We start from the raw sequence: 18,272 nt of genomic DNA on the forward strand, positions 1-18,272 counted from the left end.
CTAGTCCTAGGTATAACAGTGTACCTTAATTAACTAAATTAGATATAGGAAATGGAAATATGAGCCATTCTCATCAAAAGCAAGGCTTGAAGGAACAATACTGATAATCATATGTTCAAACAAACTGCAAATTACATGAACCTTTGAATTGAAAAATAACAGAACTGGCCAGCGGTGGCTCACGCCCGTAATCCCAGAACGTTGGGAGGCCAAGGTGGGCAGATCACGAGGTCAAGAGATTGAGACCATCCTGGCCAACGTGGTGAAACCCCATCTCTACTAAAAATACAAAAATTAGCTGGGCGTGGTGGCGCGCACCTGCAGTCCCAGCTACTCGAGAGGCTGAGGCAGAATTGCTTGAACCCAGGAGGTAGAGGTTGCAGTGAGCCGAGATCGTGCCACTGCACTCCAGTGGTGCCTGGTGACAGAACAAGATTCTGTCTCATAAGAAAGAAAGAAAGAAAGAAAGAAAGAAAGAAAGAAAGAAAGAAAGAAAGAAAGAAAGAAAGAAAGAAAGAAAGAAAGAAAGAGAAAGAAAGGAAGGAAGGAAGAAAGGGAAAGAAAGAAAGAAAAAGAAAGAGAGAGAGAGGGAGCGAGAAGGAAAGAAAGAAAGAAAGAGAGAAAGAGAAAGAAAGAGAAAGGAAGGAAAGAAGGAAGGAAGGAAGGAAGGAAGGAAGGAAGGAAGGAAGGAAGGAAGAAAGAAAGGGAAAGAAAGATAACAGAATAGAGTGAGTAAACTAAAACCACATGGATTAATAAGCCCTGTAATGGACAGAGATTTTTGTTTGGTTACCTGCTATAACCTCAGAAACTAGAAGAGTATCCAGCACATAGGAAGTACTCAGTCAATGTTTGTTAAGTGAATAAATGTGCTGGCTCAGCATGGTGGCTCATGCCTGTAACCCCAGCACTTTCGGAGGCTGAGGCAGGTGGATCTCCTGAGGTCAGGAGTTTGAGGCCAGCCTGGCCAACATGGTAAAACCTTGTCTCTACTAAAAACTACAAAAATTAGCCAGATGTGGTGATGGGCACCTGTAATCCCAGCTACTTGGGAGGCTGAGGCAGGAGAATCACTTGAACCTGGGAGATGGAGGTTGCAGGAGCTGAGATCATGCCAATGCACTCCAGTCTGGGCAACAGGGAAAAACGACATCAAAAAAAAAAAAAAAAAAAAAAAGTGCTGTCCTCATTAGAAAAAGAAATAAAGGCATATAATTAGTGTATTCTTCTATTAAAAGTTGTTTCAAATGTTTTAACTTGTTCTAATTATAGAACTGAAAAAAATATCTAATGCAGCTGTAAGTAATTTATTTTATGTAGACCACTGACAAACAGTGATATTTTAATCCCATCAAGGATAGAGAACAGAATACAAATTGTTCTTTCTCTCATGACTTGAGCTTACTCTCTTGCCTTGTAGTTCTGCAATACTGGAGAAGCTCGAAATAGAAAATCCTGAGCGTATGTATGACATTTGATTCTCTCCAGGGAAATAAACTTATTTCCCTTGTTTAATATTTCTTGGTGAATTATTAATGATAGGTTGTTTCTCAGAGGTGACTTCCTCTATCTGCATGGATATTCCTTCTCAGTGATATGAAAACAAATAAAATACTAAAAGAAAAAACAAAACACATTTAAATAATGGAAGAATCTTCAAGTAGCATAATGCTGGAGCAGTACTAGCTACGGCAACATACTTTCTGAAGCAGGAATTCATTAAGTTGAGTTTTATAAATATTTATTTGGAGACTGCTATGTGGTAAGCAACATGACAGACACTGGATGTATGAAGTTTAGAAGGACATATATTCTCCTCAAGCAGCTCAGTCTTTTCTAAAACTAGCCTAGGTATAGACTACTCTGTTTTTGAAGACCTGTATTGATCTATTCACTTATTTAACAATACTTATTAAATATCTAGTAAGTGCCAATTTTTCAGCTAAATGTTTGGAATATAATTAAAAATCCTGAAGGGTAGGGAGCTCCTAATTCCCCATGGGAGATTACATATATTAAAATGCCCTTGTGCTTTGGGACTAAAGAATGTGAAAGGAAAGAAATCGTATCTTCAGAAGTATTACTACACGCCAGGCACATTTAGAGGGACATTCCTAACCAGGCTTTCTAAATAGCTTCTCACTCTACTCCTGCTTTTTTTTTTTCCACCCTGTTTTATTTTTCTTCATCCTCACCTGATGGCATCACTGCTCTATCCCCAGCTCTGGGAGGTAGCTGGCACATAGTTGATTACTGGTAGTCACTGCAGGAATAAACCTACAAGACAGGAATTCTGGTTTTACAAATGAAACCAAGACTTATAACTTAACTGATTTACTGCTCATGATGTCGTGCAACTTTTAGGTCACAAATCTGGGATTTAAACCTAGGTGTGAAGGCAAAGCCCGTGTTCCTTCTACGAGCACTCCTCTAAATGCATGTCTTCACAGAGTTATTAAACCCTCCTTTTTTGTTTAACGCTGTTATATAAAACAAAAAAACAAAACCTGGGCTGGCAGTTACAGAAAAGTTATTGCCTTCAAGACCCTGAGAGCTAGTTAGAAAGAAAAATATCTAGAAATCCAACAAGTGAAAAGCAGTGTCTAGATAAGGAGGGAATCTCACAGGCAGTAATAGGAGAGGAGGGTGAGGTGGGGCTGGTGCTGGGCTGATGAGAACTTTGACTTGGCAGGAGATCTGTTGTCTCTGGAACAAGATAAGTCATTTCCTTGTACAACCCTTCTCTCCAATCACTGATTCTGAATCCCTGTTACCATTTAATGCCTGAAAATAGTAGATTCTTTTACCTTTTAGCAGAGAGGAGACGGTGGAAGGTGACAGAAGAAAGGCACATTTTGAAGGGAGTGTGGAGAGTTTGTGGGCAAAGATATGAAGAGGTGGGGGGCTGGCATGTCGGCTTCTGCCTGTAATCCCAGTGCTTTGGGAGGCAGAGCCCAGGGGATAGCTGGAGGCCAGGAGTTGGAGGCCAGGAGTTGGAGACCAGTCTGGGCAACATAATGAGATCCCATCTCTTAAAAAAATAAAATAAAAATAGCAGAGCGCACAACCAAAGCCCTAACTACTCCGGAGGCTAAGGCGGGAGGATTACTTGAGTCCAGGAGTTCGAGGTTACAATGAGTTATCAGCATGCCACTGCACTCCAGCCTGAGTGACAGAGCCAGAGGCTGTCTCTGAAAAGGAGAAGAAAAGATAGAGAAAGACAGATGCCGGAACTGAGGTTGTTTTCCGTAGGAAAGAGAAAAAATACTGGGGTGGGAGGAAGAAGTGAGGAGCTAACTTCAAAAACTCTCATCCAGAAGTTCGTAGAGTGCCTTACACTTAACTGATAAATGTCTGAAGTTTCCTGCACTTGAATGATTGTTGTCTCTTCCTGTAGGAGAGGATTTGGATTTACTCTCCTGGGGAACAAACGATGGAATCAAAGGCTAAAAGCCTGGCGGAAACACATTTCTACTCAATACAGAGAATTTAAAAGGAACGGCACATACTGTCTCAGGCGGTGGTGAGCAGAGGCAGGCTGCTCCCTGGGGAACCAGCCCCTAGGGCCTTGACGCCCAGATCCGGGGTCGCCGGACGGGGGCGGAGGCGGGGACAGGGAGCTGAGTGTGCGAGCGCCGGGGGTTCCAGCTGCGCGTCCCAGGCTCTCCAGGGCGCGGCGGGCCGGGCCGGCCCTGGGCGGGGACAGCTGCGGGGAGAACGCCCGTGGCTGGGCCGGGAAGTGCGGGTCCGGCGCGGGACTAGCAGGCAGCATGTTCTCGGCGGTCGGGAGCCTCCTGCGCCTTGGCCGCGGTGTAACCGTCCGCTGCGCCCTCGGGGCGCCTGTCGAGGCGACGCGGCGACCCGCACCGGTTCTTCCGCCCTGGGGTCTCCCCTGGTACTCCAGCGGCGCGGCCCCCAGCAATTCTGCACCCAAAGGTCGCGGTGAGCCAGGGCTCGGACCAGGTGGTCCTGGGAGGGAGGAGGTTGCGGGAGGGCGGCGAGGAGCTGGCCCGGGGGTCGCCTTGAGCTCCCGCTGATCCTCTGTGCGAGTCTGTCGGTTCCCGCCTCCATCTGGGTTGCTTTCGCTGCAGGGGAGGTTCACGGAGTCCCTGCGAAGCACAGGCCTTCGCAATTCGACAAGAAAATCCTGGTGTGGACGGGGCGTTTCAAATCGATGGAGGAGATCCCGCCTCGGGTCCCGTAAGTGTGGCAACCGCGGCGCGAAGGAGAGTCGGGCCCGGCCGCGAGGGTGCGGGGTGACCCACCTACCGACCGCGGCCACCTGGGAGCGAAGGCGGCCGCAGTGCCAACACTTCGCAATAACACCCACCACACACGGAGTTTACCTACACACACACCCCGCCTCCAGTGCGGCCAGTAGCCAAGAGGTCCGCTAAGCTTACAGGGAGATTTCAGAATGTGGGCGAAAAGCGAGAGGTTCGGTGGACACTTCCAGCATCGCCCAGATCGCTTGTCCCCTTCCGCAGCAAGCTTGGAGCGGGGAGGCAGTGGGGCTCTTGTGCCAACCGGGGCAGGGTCCTCGTGAGCATCTGGATGGCTGCGGGGACGTCAGACGGCAATATGGGCTTTGGTCTGGGGCGTTCCGCTACTCCACCCAAGGAAAGGGTTCCCTGATCATGGTTTGCGGGGCGACTGGAGGGTCTCTGGAAAAAAGTTGCATCCATGCGGCCTCCTCCTCTGGGGCAGGAGACGCCTGGCTGACGCTGTTCTGCAGCCCGCTAGGCTACAGTTTACTCTGGGGGAGACACGCGACAGTGTCAGCACCGTGGTCCTCTTCAATATGCTAAACCCACCAAGACAGTTGATAAAACTCAAGCTAGTAACCCCCCCCCCAGGGTAATGTAACCTGTAAAATAAATGCTAATAATAAGTAAATGTAACCTGTAAAAAAAGTCTTTCCAAAGTTTCTGTTTCTGCCAAGCCTAAAAACCTTCACAGCATTTTTACAAGGGATTGGGTAAAAAAGAGAGGGATGGAAACTAAGAATAAAATCAGTGTACGGCTTATCAAGTTTATCTTTAAAAAAATAGCCTAAAACCATAACGTGTAAGAAGGATTTTAGAGATACAGGATATTTCTACAATGTAATGAATGCCTATTAAAATGGATATATTAGAATGGATAATGGAAACTGGGCCTATATTCCTGTTCTTCACATGGTGCCTGCAGTGTTATTGTTTATAAACAATTGCAGTTTATCAGTTACCAAAGCATCTCAGATAGATGGGGAGGGGCGGGGTGGGACAACATGGATGGAAAATGTACACTCAATACTGAACTCTGAGGCATTTTCATTCCTTTATTGGAGCAAGTCACTTAATGAGGAATGGACATGGAATTTGAAATAACATGGCATTTGCATCTGTTTTCAGTATTTAGTCAACTACAGAGATACGTTCTAAGATTAATTTTCCTTGAGATCTATAGACTCCAAACCACAGACTTAGCTGAAAGCAAAAATTAGACTCAGAAAAGCCTTTCTCATCATAAGCTCTGGTTATCAAATTCAAATTTTAATTGATGCCTGAAAATTTAATACATTAAACGCCAAACAAATAAGTAAAAAATAAAAATAAATAAGCCACCACCTTCAATTTGTTTGAATTTTTATTTCCAGTGGCCTAAACGAGTAATCAAGAGTGTAAAGAAGCAGCATTACATTGTTTGTCAAGAAAACCTATGCCCAGTATTGCATTTAACATAGCTGCATGTGTGAAGAGACTCGTTTTACAGAAATAATGAATTTCCCCCAAGATCACAGTTTAAAAAAGTATTATAAACAGGAGCATTTCACTAAGAACAAGATGCCTATAAAAAGCATTGCAGTTTTGGATCAGAAATTTTAAAGTATTTGAGTATTTTTCATTTTTATTATTTTTCTATAATTTTTTTTAAACATTGCTATTTAAGAGAGATTCCTGTTAAGCCAAGTGTTACACTTAAAATGTAAACAGCTTTTACCTTTTAATGGACATATAATGAACAAGTGACCTATAATTTTTGTATTATACACTAATTACATTTAATAATAAGCGTACTTTGTCTTGTCTTTCTCGGTGCTAAACTAATTTGTTGTAATAGATTAAAGCCAACTGGCTGGGTAAAAAAGATCACAGCTTCTAGGTTCCATCTGGAACAAAAGTTAGCAGCAAATATAATCTAATAATTTCTCTATACTCACTAATTGAACCTGTTTGCAACTCATATCTTAAAACTTACATCATTCTGCCTAAAATCTAAAGAAAACGGGAAAGATAGTTGTTTTCTATGGTCTGTCAACCAGTGGAAAAGTTAAAAAGTTTTCTGTTTTTAAGAGAAATTACAACTTTGTCTTTCTGAATTTTTTTTTCAATGTAACTATACTCTATTTAAACTTCACAAAGAGAAGAAAGAATGCCAATGAATATATTCTCACAAATCAAATGCTTTAAATATGCATATTTAGAAACTGCCACTTCATATTATTGAAAATTGTTAAAGTTTATTTCAATGTAAAAGCCCCACAGGCATGATGCCTTTTGTATCACCACTTTGTAAGAAGTACTATTAAAATCTCGGACAACATGCATAAAACGATGAATGAATAAGACTATCTAGAACTTAAGTAGATCACATTTCAGAATAATAATAACAGGAAAATGAAGGTCTCTTTTATCTTTTTCTTTGGCAAATTATTGTGATTTTAATCTCTTTTTTCTTTTTTTAATTCTTGCAAAAGCCATGAAGGAAACATCATTTTTCTAACAGACATTCTCACAAACTGGATAGTAGTCTCTCTTGGGGACAGCATGTGAAGGGACAAGGGATTGTGAGGTCAGTGAAAAAACAAAGTGATAAAAATGAGTTAAAAAAAAAAAAAAGAAACTGTTCAAAAGGAAAACAAAGCCTACTTAACAAAGAGTCTAAATAATTGTGGGTCACAGATGTATGTATGCTTTAACTCCTCCTTTACCCCATTTAGTGAATAAAAACAATGGAGAGTCAAGTTAGCATTTTTAGTAGTTATATTTTGAGGAATTAGAAACTAAATATATTATACAACAGTTTGATAATGGCTAACATTAGTTTAAGATATGAATAAATACTTGTTAATTTGAAATTGGTAGAATAACTGACTAGCGTTTCAAAGTCTTGCACATGAAAATGTCACCGAATGTAGTTTGCAGTCAGGGAATTTTTTGGAATATTTACACAGCAAATTATGTATCAAGCCTGTCAGAAAACCATATTATTTTTACATATTTAACAGAATGCACATCTTCGTTTAGGCCAGAAATGATAGACACTGCCAGAAACAAAGCTCGAGTGAAAGTTTGTTACATAATGATTGGACTCACAATTATCGCCTGCTTTGCTGTGATAGCGTCAGCCAAAAGGGTGAGTATCTCCTTAAAAGGGCAAGAAAGGCAAAAGGGTGAGTACTTCTTTTTAAGTACCTCCTTAAAAGATCGAGTATCTCACCAAAAGGGTGAGTATCTCCTTAGCCCAAAAGGTGAATTTTAGGAAATGTTATAGACACTGTTCTCAATTCAGGGATTATTGCTGTTTTTTAATCTAAGAACAATTTTGTCTTTGAGACTTAAAGTCAGATATATATATAATATAATGTATGTTATATTATAATATATATTATACCGGAGATAAATTTGTTTATGGAAATTTGAGTCAACAAATTAACACTATATGGCCAGGAGGGACAAATGCTTGTTTCAACTCATAAACAAAAACAAGACAATTTATACCCTGGTTAAAATCTGCAGAAGACAGAGAACTTTATTGTTGAAAGTTATCCAGACTAGATCATTCATTAAATCAGGAATAGAAATATGAACTAGTTATAAGTGCAAAGGCTGGAAGTGATTGCCAAGGTCATCTAGTTTGTCTGGATCCTGTATGTCAGTCCTTTCCTTGACATTCCCAATGTATGGTTTCTGTTTAATATCTCTAGAGAGAAATTAAGAGCTGACTACCCTCTAATTTTGTTTTCTGCCTCTCCAAATCCTTCCATCTACTGGTCACTTTTTACCACAAAGAGCGTCCCACAAGTATTTTGACATTTCTAACACATCCCTATGAGTTTTTGCTTCTTCAGTTTTAACCACTGTAACAACTTCCTTCTACCTGGGAGCTGTCCTCTCAACACACTCCAGTTTAACAGTGCCCCTCTTCATCATGGCACCTGCAGCCACTAGAGCTGGATTATAACGTTTTTGGTTATGAATATTGTGTTTCAATAGTGCACCCATATCATTCAGAATAGTTTGCTTGGCTCCATACATCCAATTCTGTGATTCTGTCCTTTACTCCCTGGGTGCCCAAGTGTATCTCAGCCCACTAACTTCACACAGGGATTAGGACCTATAAGCCCACAGAGACTATATAAATGTCCTTTCATTCCTATTAGCTTGGAAAAAATGCATGCTTTGAAATTGTTCTCACCATGAGAAATTTTTAAATGTTTACTGGACTGAACACTCAAAAATATAAATAAATAACTTTGATAATATCTTGTTTTTAACTTAACCTTAAATAAATGACTGCTGCCAAATTGATGATTCTCTAGCTTCTGGAAATATTTTGATGATTTGTGTATTGCCTCATTCTACATCAAAAAGATAAACATTAATTAGACAATTTGTTTACTTAGAATCACCCTCTAAGTTTATTTATAATGGCACTTTAATATTTTTAAATAGGAATCACAAGTTTCCAAATGAGACATTAAGACAAATTATACTTAATATATATTTTATCCGCAAGTTGGCATATTAGAGATCTACTGATGTCATCATTTTATTTTCAATACATTTAATTTGAATTGCAGGAAAGATTTTCCATTTCCTGTGAAAATCCCATATTTCAAATATAATTCTATTATAAATCATTATAGCCAGGATTTTTCTGTGTGAATCTGACACAAAAAGTGGCAACTAAGAATCGAGTTCTATGTGTAGCACCAGTTATTGCTCCATTTCCTCTTCTCCAAAAATGTGAGAGCAGACATTGATTTTCAATCATTAATACACTAAATACTTTTGAGCACCTGAGACATGTCAGGCACTATGCATGTTTGTTATTAGAATACCATGGAGAAAAAAGACAGGTATTTTGTAGTGGGGAAAATGGAGACTGATCAAGTAAACAAACTAAAAATATATGAGGAATTCTTAGTGCAATGAAGGAAAGGAACAGGATGATAAAGTGGTAACACCCTAAGAGAGGCCATTTTTGATGGAGCGGTCAGGGAAGCCCTCTCGGAGGAGGATGAGAATAAGCTAGCAATGAGAGGACCAAGGGAAGAAAAAAACAGCATGTGTAAAGCTTAGAGATGAGAAAGGGTCTGGTGTATTAATAAACAAAAAGGAGCTAGTGTGGATGGAGTATAATGAGCAAAGGGAAGACTGTATGAGACAGGGAGAGTCCAGATAGTATCAGGCCTATGGGTCACTGCAAATAGTTCAGATTTTTTAAAACACATTGGGGATCCAGTGAATAGTTTTAAGCAAGATAGTGACAAGATTTAAAAATTTTCACTCTCCTGTGAAAAGAGAGATCAGAAATAAAGACTCTACTTAAAATAGCAACAAACACAAAAGATAAGGCACTTAAGAATAAAATTTAAAATCATGCACCTTTTTCCATGCGCTGAAGAATGGATGTTGTGTTAGCAGTCATGAAAACATTAATCTCCTTGTAAATATCCATCAGAGCTTTTGAGTGACCAGATGCATTGTCACTGAGAAGTAATATTTTGAAAAGAATCTTTTTTTTCCTGAGAAGTAAGTCTCAACAGTGAGTTTTAAATAATTAGAAAGCCATGTAAGCAGATACAGAGTCATCCAGGCTTCATTGTTCCATTCATGGAGTACAGACAGAGATTTGCCATAATTCTTAAGAGTCCTAGGATTTTCAGAATGATAGTGAGTATTAGCTTCCATTTAAAGTCCTCAGCTGCAATAGCTCCTAACAAGAGTCAGCCTGTCTTTGAAGCTTTAAAGCCAGGCATTGACTTCCCTCTGTCTCTGAAAGTTCTAGATGCCATTTTCTTCCAATATGAGGCTATTCTGACTTCATTGAAAAATTGTTTTTTAGCATAGCCTTCATCAATGATGTCAGCTATAACAGATCTTCTAGACGACTTGCCGTAGCTTCTCTATCAGCACTTGCTGCTTCACCTTGCACTTTTATGTTATGGAGACAGCTTCTTTCCTTCAGCCTCATGAACCAACCTCTGCCAGCTTCCAACTTTTCTTCTGCAGCTTTCTCAGAACTGAAGAGAGTTAGGGCCTTGCTCTATATTAGGCACTGGCTTAAAGGAATGTTGTAGCTGGTTTGATCTTGTATCTAGACCACTAAAATGTTTTTTATATCAGTAATAAGGCTGTTTCATTTTATTTGTGTGTTCACTGGAGTAGCACTTTTAATTTTCTTCAGTAACTTTTCCTTTGCATTCACAGCATGGTCAACTGTTTGGCACAAGAGGCCTAGCTTTTAACCTATCTTGGCTTTCAACATGCCTTTTTCACTAAGCTTAATCATTTCTACTTTTTTAAAGAGAGAGATGCACAACCCTTCCTTTTACTTGAACATTTTAGAGGCCATTATAGGGTTAATAATTGGCCTAATTTCAATATTGTTGCATCTCAAGGAATAGGGAGGCCCAAGGAGAGGAAGAGAGACGGGAGACTGGCCAGTGTGTGGAGTGAGAATAATATGTACAACGTTTACCAATTAAGTTTGCTGTCTTATCTGGGCACAACTTGTAGCACCCAAAAACAAGTACAATAGTAACATCAGCAATCGCTGATTGCAGATCACCATAACAGAAGTTATGAAAAAGTTTGAAATATTGCAAAAATTAGCAAAATGTGACAGAGACACGAAGTGAGCACAAGCTGTCGGCAAAATGGAGCCTACAGGCTTATTCCATGCAGGGTTGCCACAAACCTTCAATTTGAAAGAAAAGAAGAAAGAGAGAGAGGCATAATACAGCGAAGCACAATAAAGTTAGATGTGCCTTTATATTCTTCTGTATTCTAGAACTGTCAGAGGTTCTTCAGGATACCTCCACTGCCTGACAGAGACAGGGATTCACTATTCCTCAACTCTTCTATTAAATGTTAGTTTTTCTCATTTAAAAAATATGAAATGTGTTTACAGTGGGCATTGTCGTTCTTATCCTACTTTGGAGACTGTTTATCTAGACTTGGTTTGACACTGTTTGGATGCTTGGGTGCAGATAAATCTCATTACATTTTGGAGGGACAGTTGACAATTCTTCTTGATTAGCAAATATTTTCTACTGCCAATCAGTATCTTCCCTTCCTCAAATTCTGCTCAATCTGAGTTCAGTCTAGTGAATTTTAGCAGTTCAGTTCCAGTGAACTGCTAAAAATACGTCTAGGTTGAGAATATCAGGGTTACAAAGCAATTTGGTCTACCTATACCTCAAAGCCACCCCTCTACAGGAATTCTGGCACACAGTGGCCAGTCGCTCCCTTCTTCAACCAAGAAAAGAATATTTTTGGCACATAGGGGAATAATTGGCTACAAATGTATATATGAAAAACACTAGAATAGGCCAATGTGACATTTTTCACTTACCCTTTGTTGGAGAATGAAAACTAGCCATTGTCCTTCCATAAAAATCCTCAGAAGCTCTAAAGTGAAAGCACTGGGAATAAAAATCTTTTATCTTCCATGAAATATTTTCTTTGCTTGATTTCCTTGGCACCACACTCATGTAGGTTCTCTGTTGGCCACGTCTTTCGAGTTTACTCTGCTGGTTTCTCCTATTCTCCTGGACCTCATAACAGTGGAATCCCCCCATGGATCAGTCTTTAGTCTTTCTGTTCTCTATCTACACTCACTCCCTTGGGGGATCTTACCAAGTCTTTTGGATTTAAATACGTTCTATTTTCCAAGGACTCTCAAATTGATATCTCAACTAACGTCTTCCTTCTGCACTTCAAACTCATATAGTCAGTTGCTTACTTAACATTTCCCTTTGGATGTCTAATGGATGTCTCAAACTTAACATGTCAAGAGTTGAACTCTAGATCTTCCCTCAGACAACCCTGAGCCACCCTTTTCTGTACTGTCTTCCTTCTCTCAGTTGATGTCAACTCTGTCTTTCTAGCTGCTCATGTATAAGTCGTCATATATCAGCAACCCCATTGGCTCCACTTTCAAAATAGAGCCCCAATTGGAGCACTCCTCAGTATCTCTCCTGAGATACCAATATATATCTATCGCCTAGTTCATTGCAGTATCTTCTAAATAGTCCCACCACTGTCCCTCTTGCCTGTCTCCCAATTCATTTTTCATTTTGAATTACAATGCACGTACCTTAAAGAAATTGTGGCAGATGGAGAAGAGGTTAGCAAGCTGAGGTATATTTGGGGAAGTAAAAAGGATAGAACTTTGTGGTGAATTCATTGTGGAATCAGAAATAAAAAATTGAATAAAGAAGCGCAAAGGCCTGGGTTTTTTGACTTGAGCAAGAAGGTGGATGCTGCTGCCATTTATTGAGATGTGTATGGCTGGGGAAAGACTGGTAGGCAGGGGGCACAAAATATGCCAGCTCTCTATTTTGGCTATATTAAGTGTGAGATGCACACTTGGTATCTGTCAATATCTGTTAAATTTTTATTTATTTTACTAAGGACTTTGTATATCCTCCAGTTTGAGGACTTACAGCTTTCCTCACTTCTGAACAAGTCTATGCTGTCATAACTTCAAAGATGGCCTCTTTTCCCATTCAGTCTATTCTCTCTTCCCGTTATGAACGTATGTTAGAACTTCTAATTCTGTTCTCTCCCATATATTTCTGTCTAAAATACAAATTTTTCCACTTTCCAGAGTCATAGTGATATATATATATATAATTTTCCCCCCCACAGGCTGTAGAACGACATGAATCCTTAGCAAGTTTGAACTTGGCAAAGAAGGCTAAGTTGCGTGAAGAAGCTGCATTGGCTGCACAGGCTAAAGCAAAATGATATTCTAATCGACAAAGCATTCACCCGAATACCGTCCCCGTCATCAGCAACAGTAGAAGATGAGAAAAATAGAATATTTACCAAAATACCTGCCACGGTTTTATTTTGCTATAGGTGCAACATCTTTTTTATTTTTACTTTTTAGTAAACTTTTACTGAAGTATACCATACCTTCAAAAAGTGGGAAAGGGTGTATACAGCCTGATAGATATTTATGTTGTAAACACCTGTGTAACCACTGCCAAATGAAGAAGCAGAATAACGGCAACACCTCAGAGCCTCAATCCTGCCCTTTCTCAGCCATTACCTCTCAAACAGCAATTTTTGTGAGTTTCATCACCTTTGATTCGTTTTGCCTGTTTTTGAACTTTACATAAACAGATTCATACAGTACGCACTTGTATGTGTGGATTCTTTACTTGACATTACTTATCAGGTTAATCCACAAATTGTGTGTAGCATTAGTTCATCCATTTTAATTGAGGTATTCTGTTGTATAAATATGCCACAATTTATTTTGATATCTGGCCCAGTTTTTGACTACTACATATAATGCTAAAACAAGCACATTGTGTATGTCATTAAAATGAGGTTAAACTAATCATTAAGGGCGCATTAAAATCAAAACTAATTTTCAATCAAAATTTCACTTTATTTGGCATCTGGGTAGTACCTTTGATTGTTCTTTTCGGTTTGTAACTAGGTGAAATAGGTTGAACTATTAATTCTAAAATCTATTCCTAAAATGATAAAGTACTAACATGGTAATTCTAATAGCAATTTTAAAACAACAAAAATGTTAGAGAAACTAATGGTATAAATTAATGATCTTCCAATTTTTTTAAGCCCTAAAATAACTTTTTAAAGTTATATATCTCATCTCCACACATTTTTAACTTCTCATTTAACTATAAATGTATTTTAAAAGATATAACTTCTGACATATTGTATAGTTCATATCTTTCATCATGACCTTGAAGTATATCTTTCATCATAAGTATATCTTTCATCATAACCTTGAAGCTATATAGTTAGCTCACGCAGTTTGTGGAGGATGTCTGCCTGTCCATCTTGAGGTACAAAGGTAGTCCTTATTGTTGAACGAATGAGCCAAATCAAACTTATGCAGTCATACATCGTCTAATGATGGGGCTATGTTCTGAGAAATGCATTGTTAGGTTATTTTATCATTGTACAAAGGTGACAGAGTGTACTTACACAAACTAGGCGGCATATATATTTTTATGTATTTTTCATATGGAAAACCATGTCCCAGCACCATTACTGATTATCAGTCATTTCCCCTACTTGATCTGCAGTGCCAATACCAACCTAGTGCCACATATCAGACTTCTATGCATGCTCCCTATAATCTTGGGGACCACGGTTGTATATGCAGTTCATTCATCTTACACCAAAATGTCATTATGTGCACATGACTGTACTTTGTTATAAAAAGACTTACCTTGATTTGAAAATGAAAATATTAATACATATTCCTGTGACAATAGTCTCACTGTTGAATCCTAACTCTTCGAGAAGGCATTGTTAAGAGTCTGCGTCCAGATGAAACAAGGCACTGCTGCTTTATTTTTTGTGTGTAAACTTATACACAATAGATGTACATAAGTTGAGGGTACATGGGATAATTTAATATATTCTTCTAATGTGTAAAGATAAAATCAGCGTACTTGGGATATCTATCACCTTAAATATTTGTCTTTAGGCTAGAACCATTTGAATGATTCTCTTCTAGTTATTTTGAAATATACAATAGATCATTGGAAACTGTAGTCACCCTACTGATCTAACACTAGATCTTATTTCTTCTACCAAACCATATGTGTTTGTACCTATTAATTGGCTTATCTTCATTTCCCTCTCCCCACCACTCTCTCTGACCTCTGGTAACTACCAGTCTACTCTCTGTCTTCATGAGATCCACAGCAGCACTGGCTGCTTTCACATTTTGCACAGTGGCTCCCATGTGTTTTCCTCTCATGGAATTCTTCTTCTGTAGCTATTAATTCTTAAATTGTCTTTTGTCATCCAGAAGGTTTTTGCATCACAAAGCAAAGCATGAGTAAGACTCAGAATGGGTGTGAAGTGCTCTCTTTTTGCACAATAGTACAAGGTTGGTTATGATGAGAGGCAAGAAAGGAGAACCATCAGACCACATTCTTGGGCATATACGTGGTAAGAGGGAGTATATATGGAATTAAAATATCTGGAAATCAATTCTCTCAAAAATATGCTACTCTTTAAAGTCTTTTTATACCCTAAGGACTCCTGGAATATTCTAAATATTATTGATATACTCAGAAAGAATATCTATAAGAATGAATATGACTTCTATTTCTGGATACATGGAAGACTAGATGTCCAAAGAAAGTCTTCCAGTGTTGGACTAAATAATCTGGACAAAATATTTTTTTAAATTATTTTAAAATACTTGGCTAAACTGCTGGAAAAAGAAGGAAGATCCTTGTCATAGATAGTCATAGATAACAAGAAAGTAAAAATCTAGATTAATAAGCATATCTGATGCTGCTGTTTGCCATGGGTGTATCCAGTTATCCTAAGTGGTTATATGCTGGAGAGAATAGTCAAAAACACGAGACGTGTAAAGGCTGAGAGAACATCCAGAAAGATTATACTGTCCATATGGTTGAACTGGGGTTTGGTAGTGTTGGGGTGCACATAACAGAGTTCTACCAGATAAGTGGAACAACAGGAGATAGAATGTTCTACTTCTCTGGTAGAATATATATCATATTCATGCTTATAAATATTCTCTTTGAGTTGTTCAATAATATTTAGAAATTTCAGGAGTCTTCAAAATAGAAAAAGGCTTTTAAGGAATAGTATACTTTTAAGATAATTGAATGTGTGTGTGTATACATACATGTACATATGTATGTATATGTAAAAGATAGATGATAGACAGACTATAGGAGTTAGCTTAACTGATTGTGGAGGCTGGCAAATCAGAAATCTGTAGGGCAGGCCAGCAGGCTGAGAATTCTCTGGCAGAAGCCGAAGTTATAGTCCAAAGGTAACATTTCTTTTCTTCCTCGGGAAAACCTCAATTTTATTCTTAAGGCTTTTCAATGGATTGGATGACACCTACCCACATTATCAAAGGTATCTCCTTTATTTAAAGTTATCTGACTATAGATGCTTACTCAACTACAGAATACTTTCACAGCAACATTTAGATTAGTGTTTAATTGGAAGCTGGGTATGATAGCCTAGCCAAATTTCCACATAAAACCAACTATTACAGTGCTCCGGAGAGAGAGAAGGAGAGAGCGAGAGAGTAGAAATTTACTTATCATCTTGAGATCTAAATGAACAGTAAAAAAGAGATAGAGAGAGAGAAAGAGAGAGAGAGAATCCTATCATGTTAAGATCTAAAAAAAGAAAAAAAAAACAGAAGAAAAAGTTCTTTAAGAATGCTTAACCACGTTTGGTCTTACATGTTTTGTGAGACCAGATTTTATGCCATCTGTGCTAACCCCTCCACATAAGTCTATGCCAAGTATTTGGTTAAAAGTGCTCACAGCAGAATTTACTGAGATAATGGAAGTGTTCTAAAACTGGATTGTTGTAATGCACAACTGCACAAGTGGGTAAATTTACAAAGAAAAATATTCACATAAAATAGGTGAATTATATGGTATAATTACAGTGGTATATGGAAATTATATGAAAATAAAGCTGCTTTAAAAAGTGACCTGAACATACTATGTTTCCAAGGCTGGGACACAGTAGGTATTCTTATATGTTGCTGTTGCAAATAGAAGATAGTATGACCCTTATGGAGGGAAATTGGACAATTTCTAGCAAAACTGTATGTGTTTATGGACCTAAGAGTTTATAGTGATTTTTATTGCCATATTATTTGCAATCACAAAGACTGAAAACAATTTAATTTGTCCATCAGTGTTTATTTATTGAATAAAGAATGCTATGTTCACACAATGGAGTAATGTGCAGATGTGGTAAGAAATGAAGAGCTCTATATCCTGCTATGGAATGAGCTAGAGTTAAGTGAAAAAAAGCACATAGGAGGAAAGCATATGTAGTATTCAGTAAAGGGAGGGGAGCTGTAAATGTATTTATTTTTATATTTTTAAAAAATGGAAGGATAAACCAATAAAAAGTTTTTAGTGTTATTTATAGATGAAAGGAAGAAATAGGTGGAGGATGGACAGTTAAAGTGAAACTTTTCTGAACATAACTTGTTTTATCCTTTTGAACAATATAAAGTCTTATATATTAAATGAATTAAATTGTTAAAAAAAAAAGTGGTCAACTTTTTAAAAAAATCAAAAACTAAATCGAATAAACCTGTGTATTAAATTGGTAGTATAGCCAGATGGAGAGTAAATATTTCAAGTGATTTAAAAATATTTCTAGTGGTATATACTTGACATTTAAAAAGATATCCCCTCCTCACACCACAGAAAACATTTTCAGTAAGCATATTGGGATGATTAATTTTCAGTGTCTAGTTTACTAGAATAAGGAATATGCAGAGAGCTGGCATAACATTATTTCTGGGTGTATCTGTGAGGGTGTTTCTGGAAGAGACTGACATTTGAATTAGTAGACATTTAAAGAAAATGCACCCTCTGTGTAGACAGGAACCATTCAATCAGCTGAGGACTTAGAACAAAAAGGCAGAGGAAAGATGAATTCATTCCCTCTTCTGGAGCTGGTACACCCATCTTCTCCTGTCATTCATTGGTCATCAGAGCTCCAGCTTCTCCAGCTTTGGACTCCAAGACTTGCACCAGAAGCCCCCTGGATTCTCGGGGTTTCACCCTTGCACTGAGAGTTATCCTATCAGTTTTCCTGGTTCTGAGGCCTTCAGACTTGGACCAGGCCAGACTACACACCTTCCTGGTTCTCCAGCTTGGAGATGGGCTATTGTGAGACTTCTCAGCTTCTATAATTGCATAAGCCAATTCCCCAATAAATCCCTTCTTATGTCTCTATCTATTGTTATTAGTTCTCTCTGGAGAATCCTAATACACATACTATTAATAACATTGTAATTATTAATATGAGAACCACACAAACATATATTACATTTATAAAATGATAGAGCAAGTAAGTTTAAAAACACATTTTTCGGGACAGGCACTGTGGCTCACGCCTGTAACCCAGTACTTTGAGGGGTCAAGGTGGGTGGATCACCTCAGATCAGCAGTTCGAGACCAGCCTGGCTAACATGGTGAAACC

The 18,272-nt window shown here is 38.5% G+C and overlaps 1 protein-coding gene across 1 annotated transcript; it reads left to right on the forward strand.

Annotated features, from left to right (window-relative positions):
- The first annotated feature begins 3,628 nt into the window (after positions 1–3,628).
- On the forward strand, positions 3,629–16,455 carry FAM162B (family with sequence similarity 162 member B). The gene is made up of 4 exons (XM_032274966.1): positions 3,629–3,942; positions 4,092–4,200; positions 7,290–7,398; positions 12,924–16,455. The coding sequence occupies exons 1-4, from the start codon at positions 3,771–3,773 to the stop codon at positions 13,020–13,022; spliced, it is 489 nt and encodes a 162-aa protein (XP_032130857.1). The 5' UTR covers positions 3,629–3,770; the 3' UTR covers positions 13,023–16,455.
- Positions 16,456–18,272: the final 1,817 nt, after the last annotated feature.

Source organism: Sapajus apella, unplaced genomic scaffold (assembly GCF_009761245.1).
Source record: "Sapajus apella isolate SASKATOON/1434 unplaced genomic scaffold, GSC_monkey_1.0 scaffold6, whole genome shotgun sequence".
Lineage (NCBI taxonomy): Eukaryota > Metazoa > Chordata > Mammalia > Primates > Cebidae > Sapajus > Sapajus apella.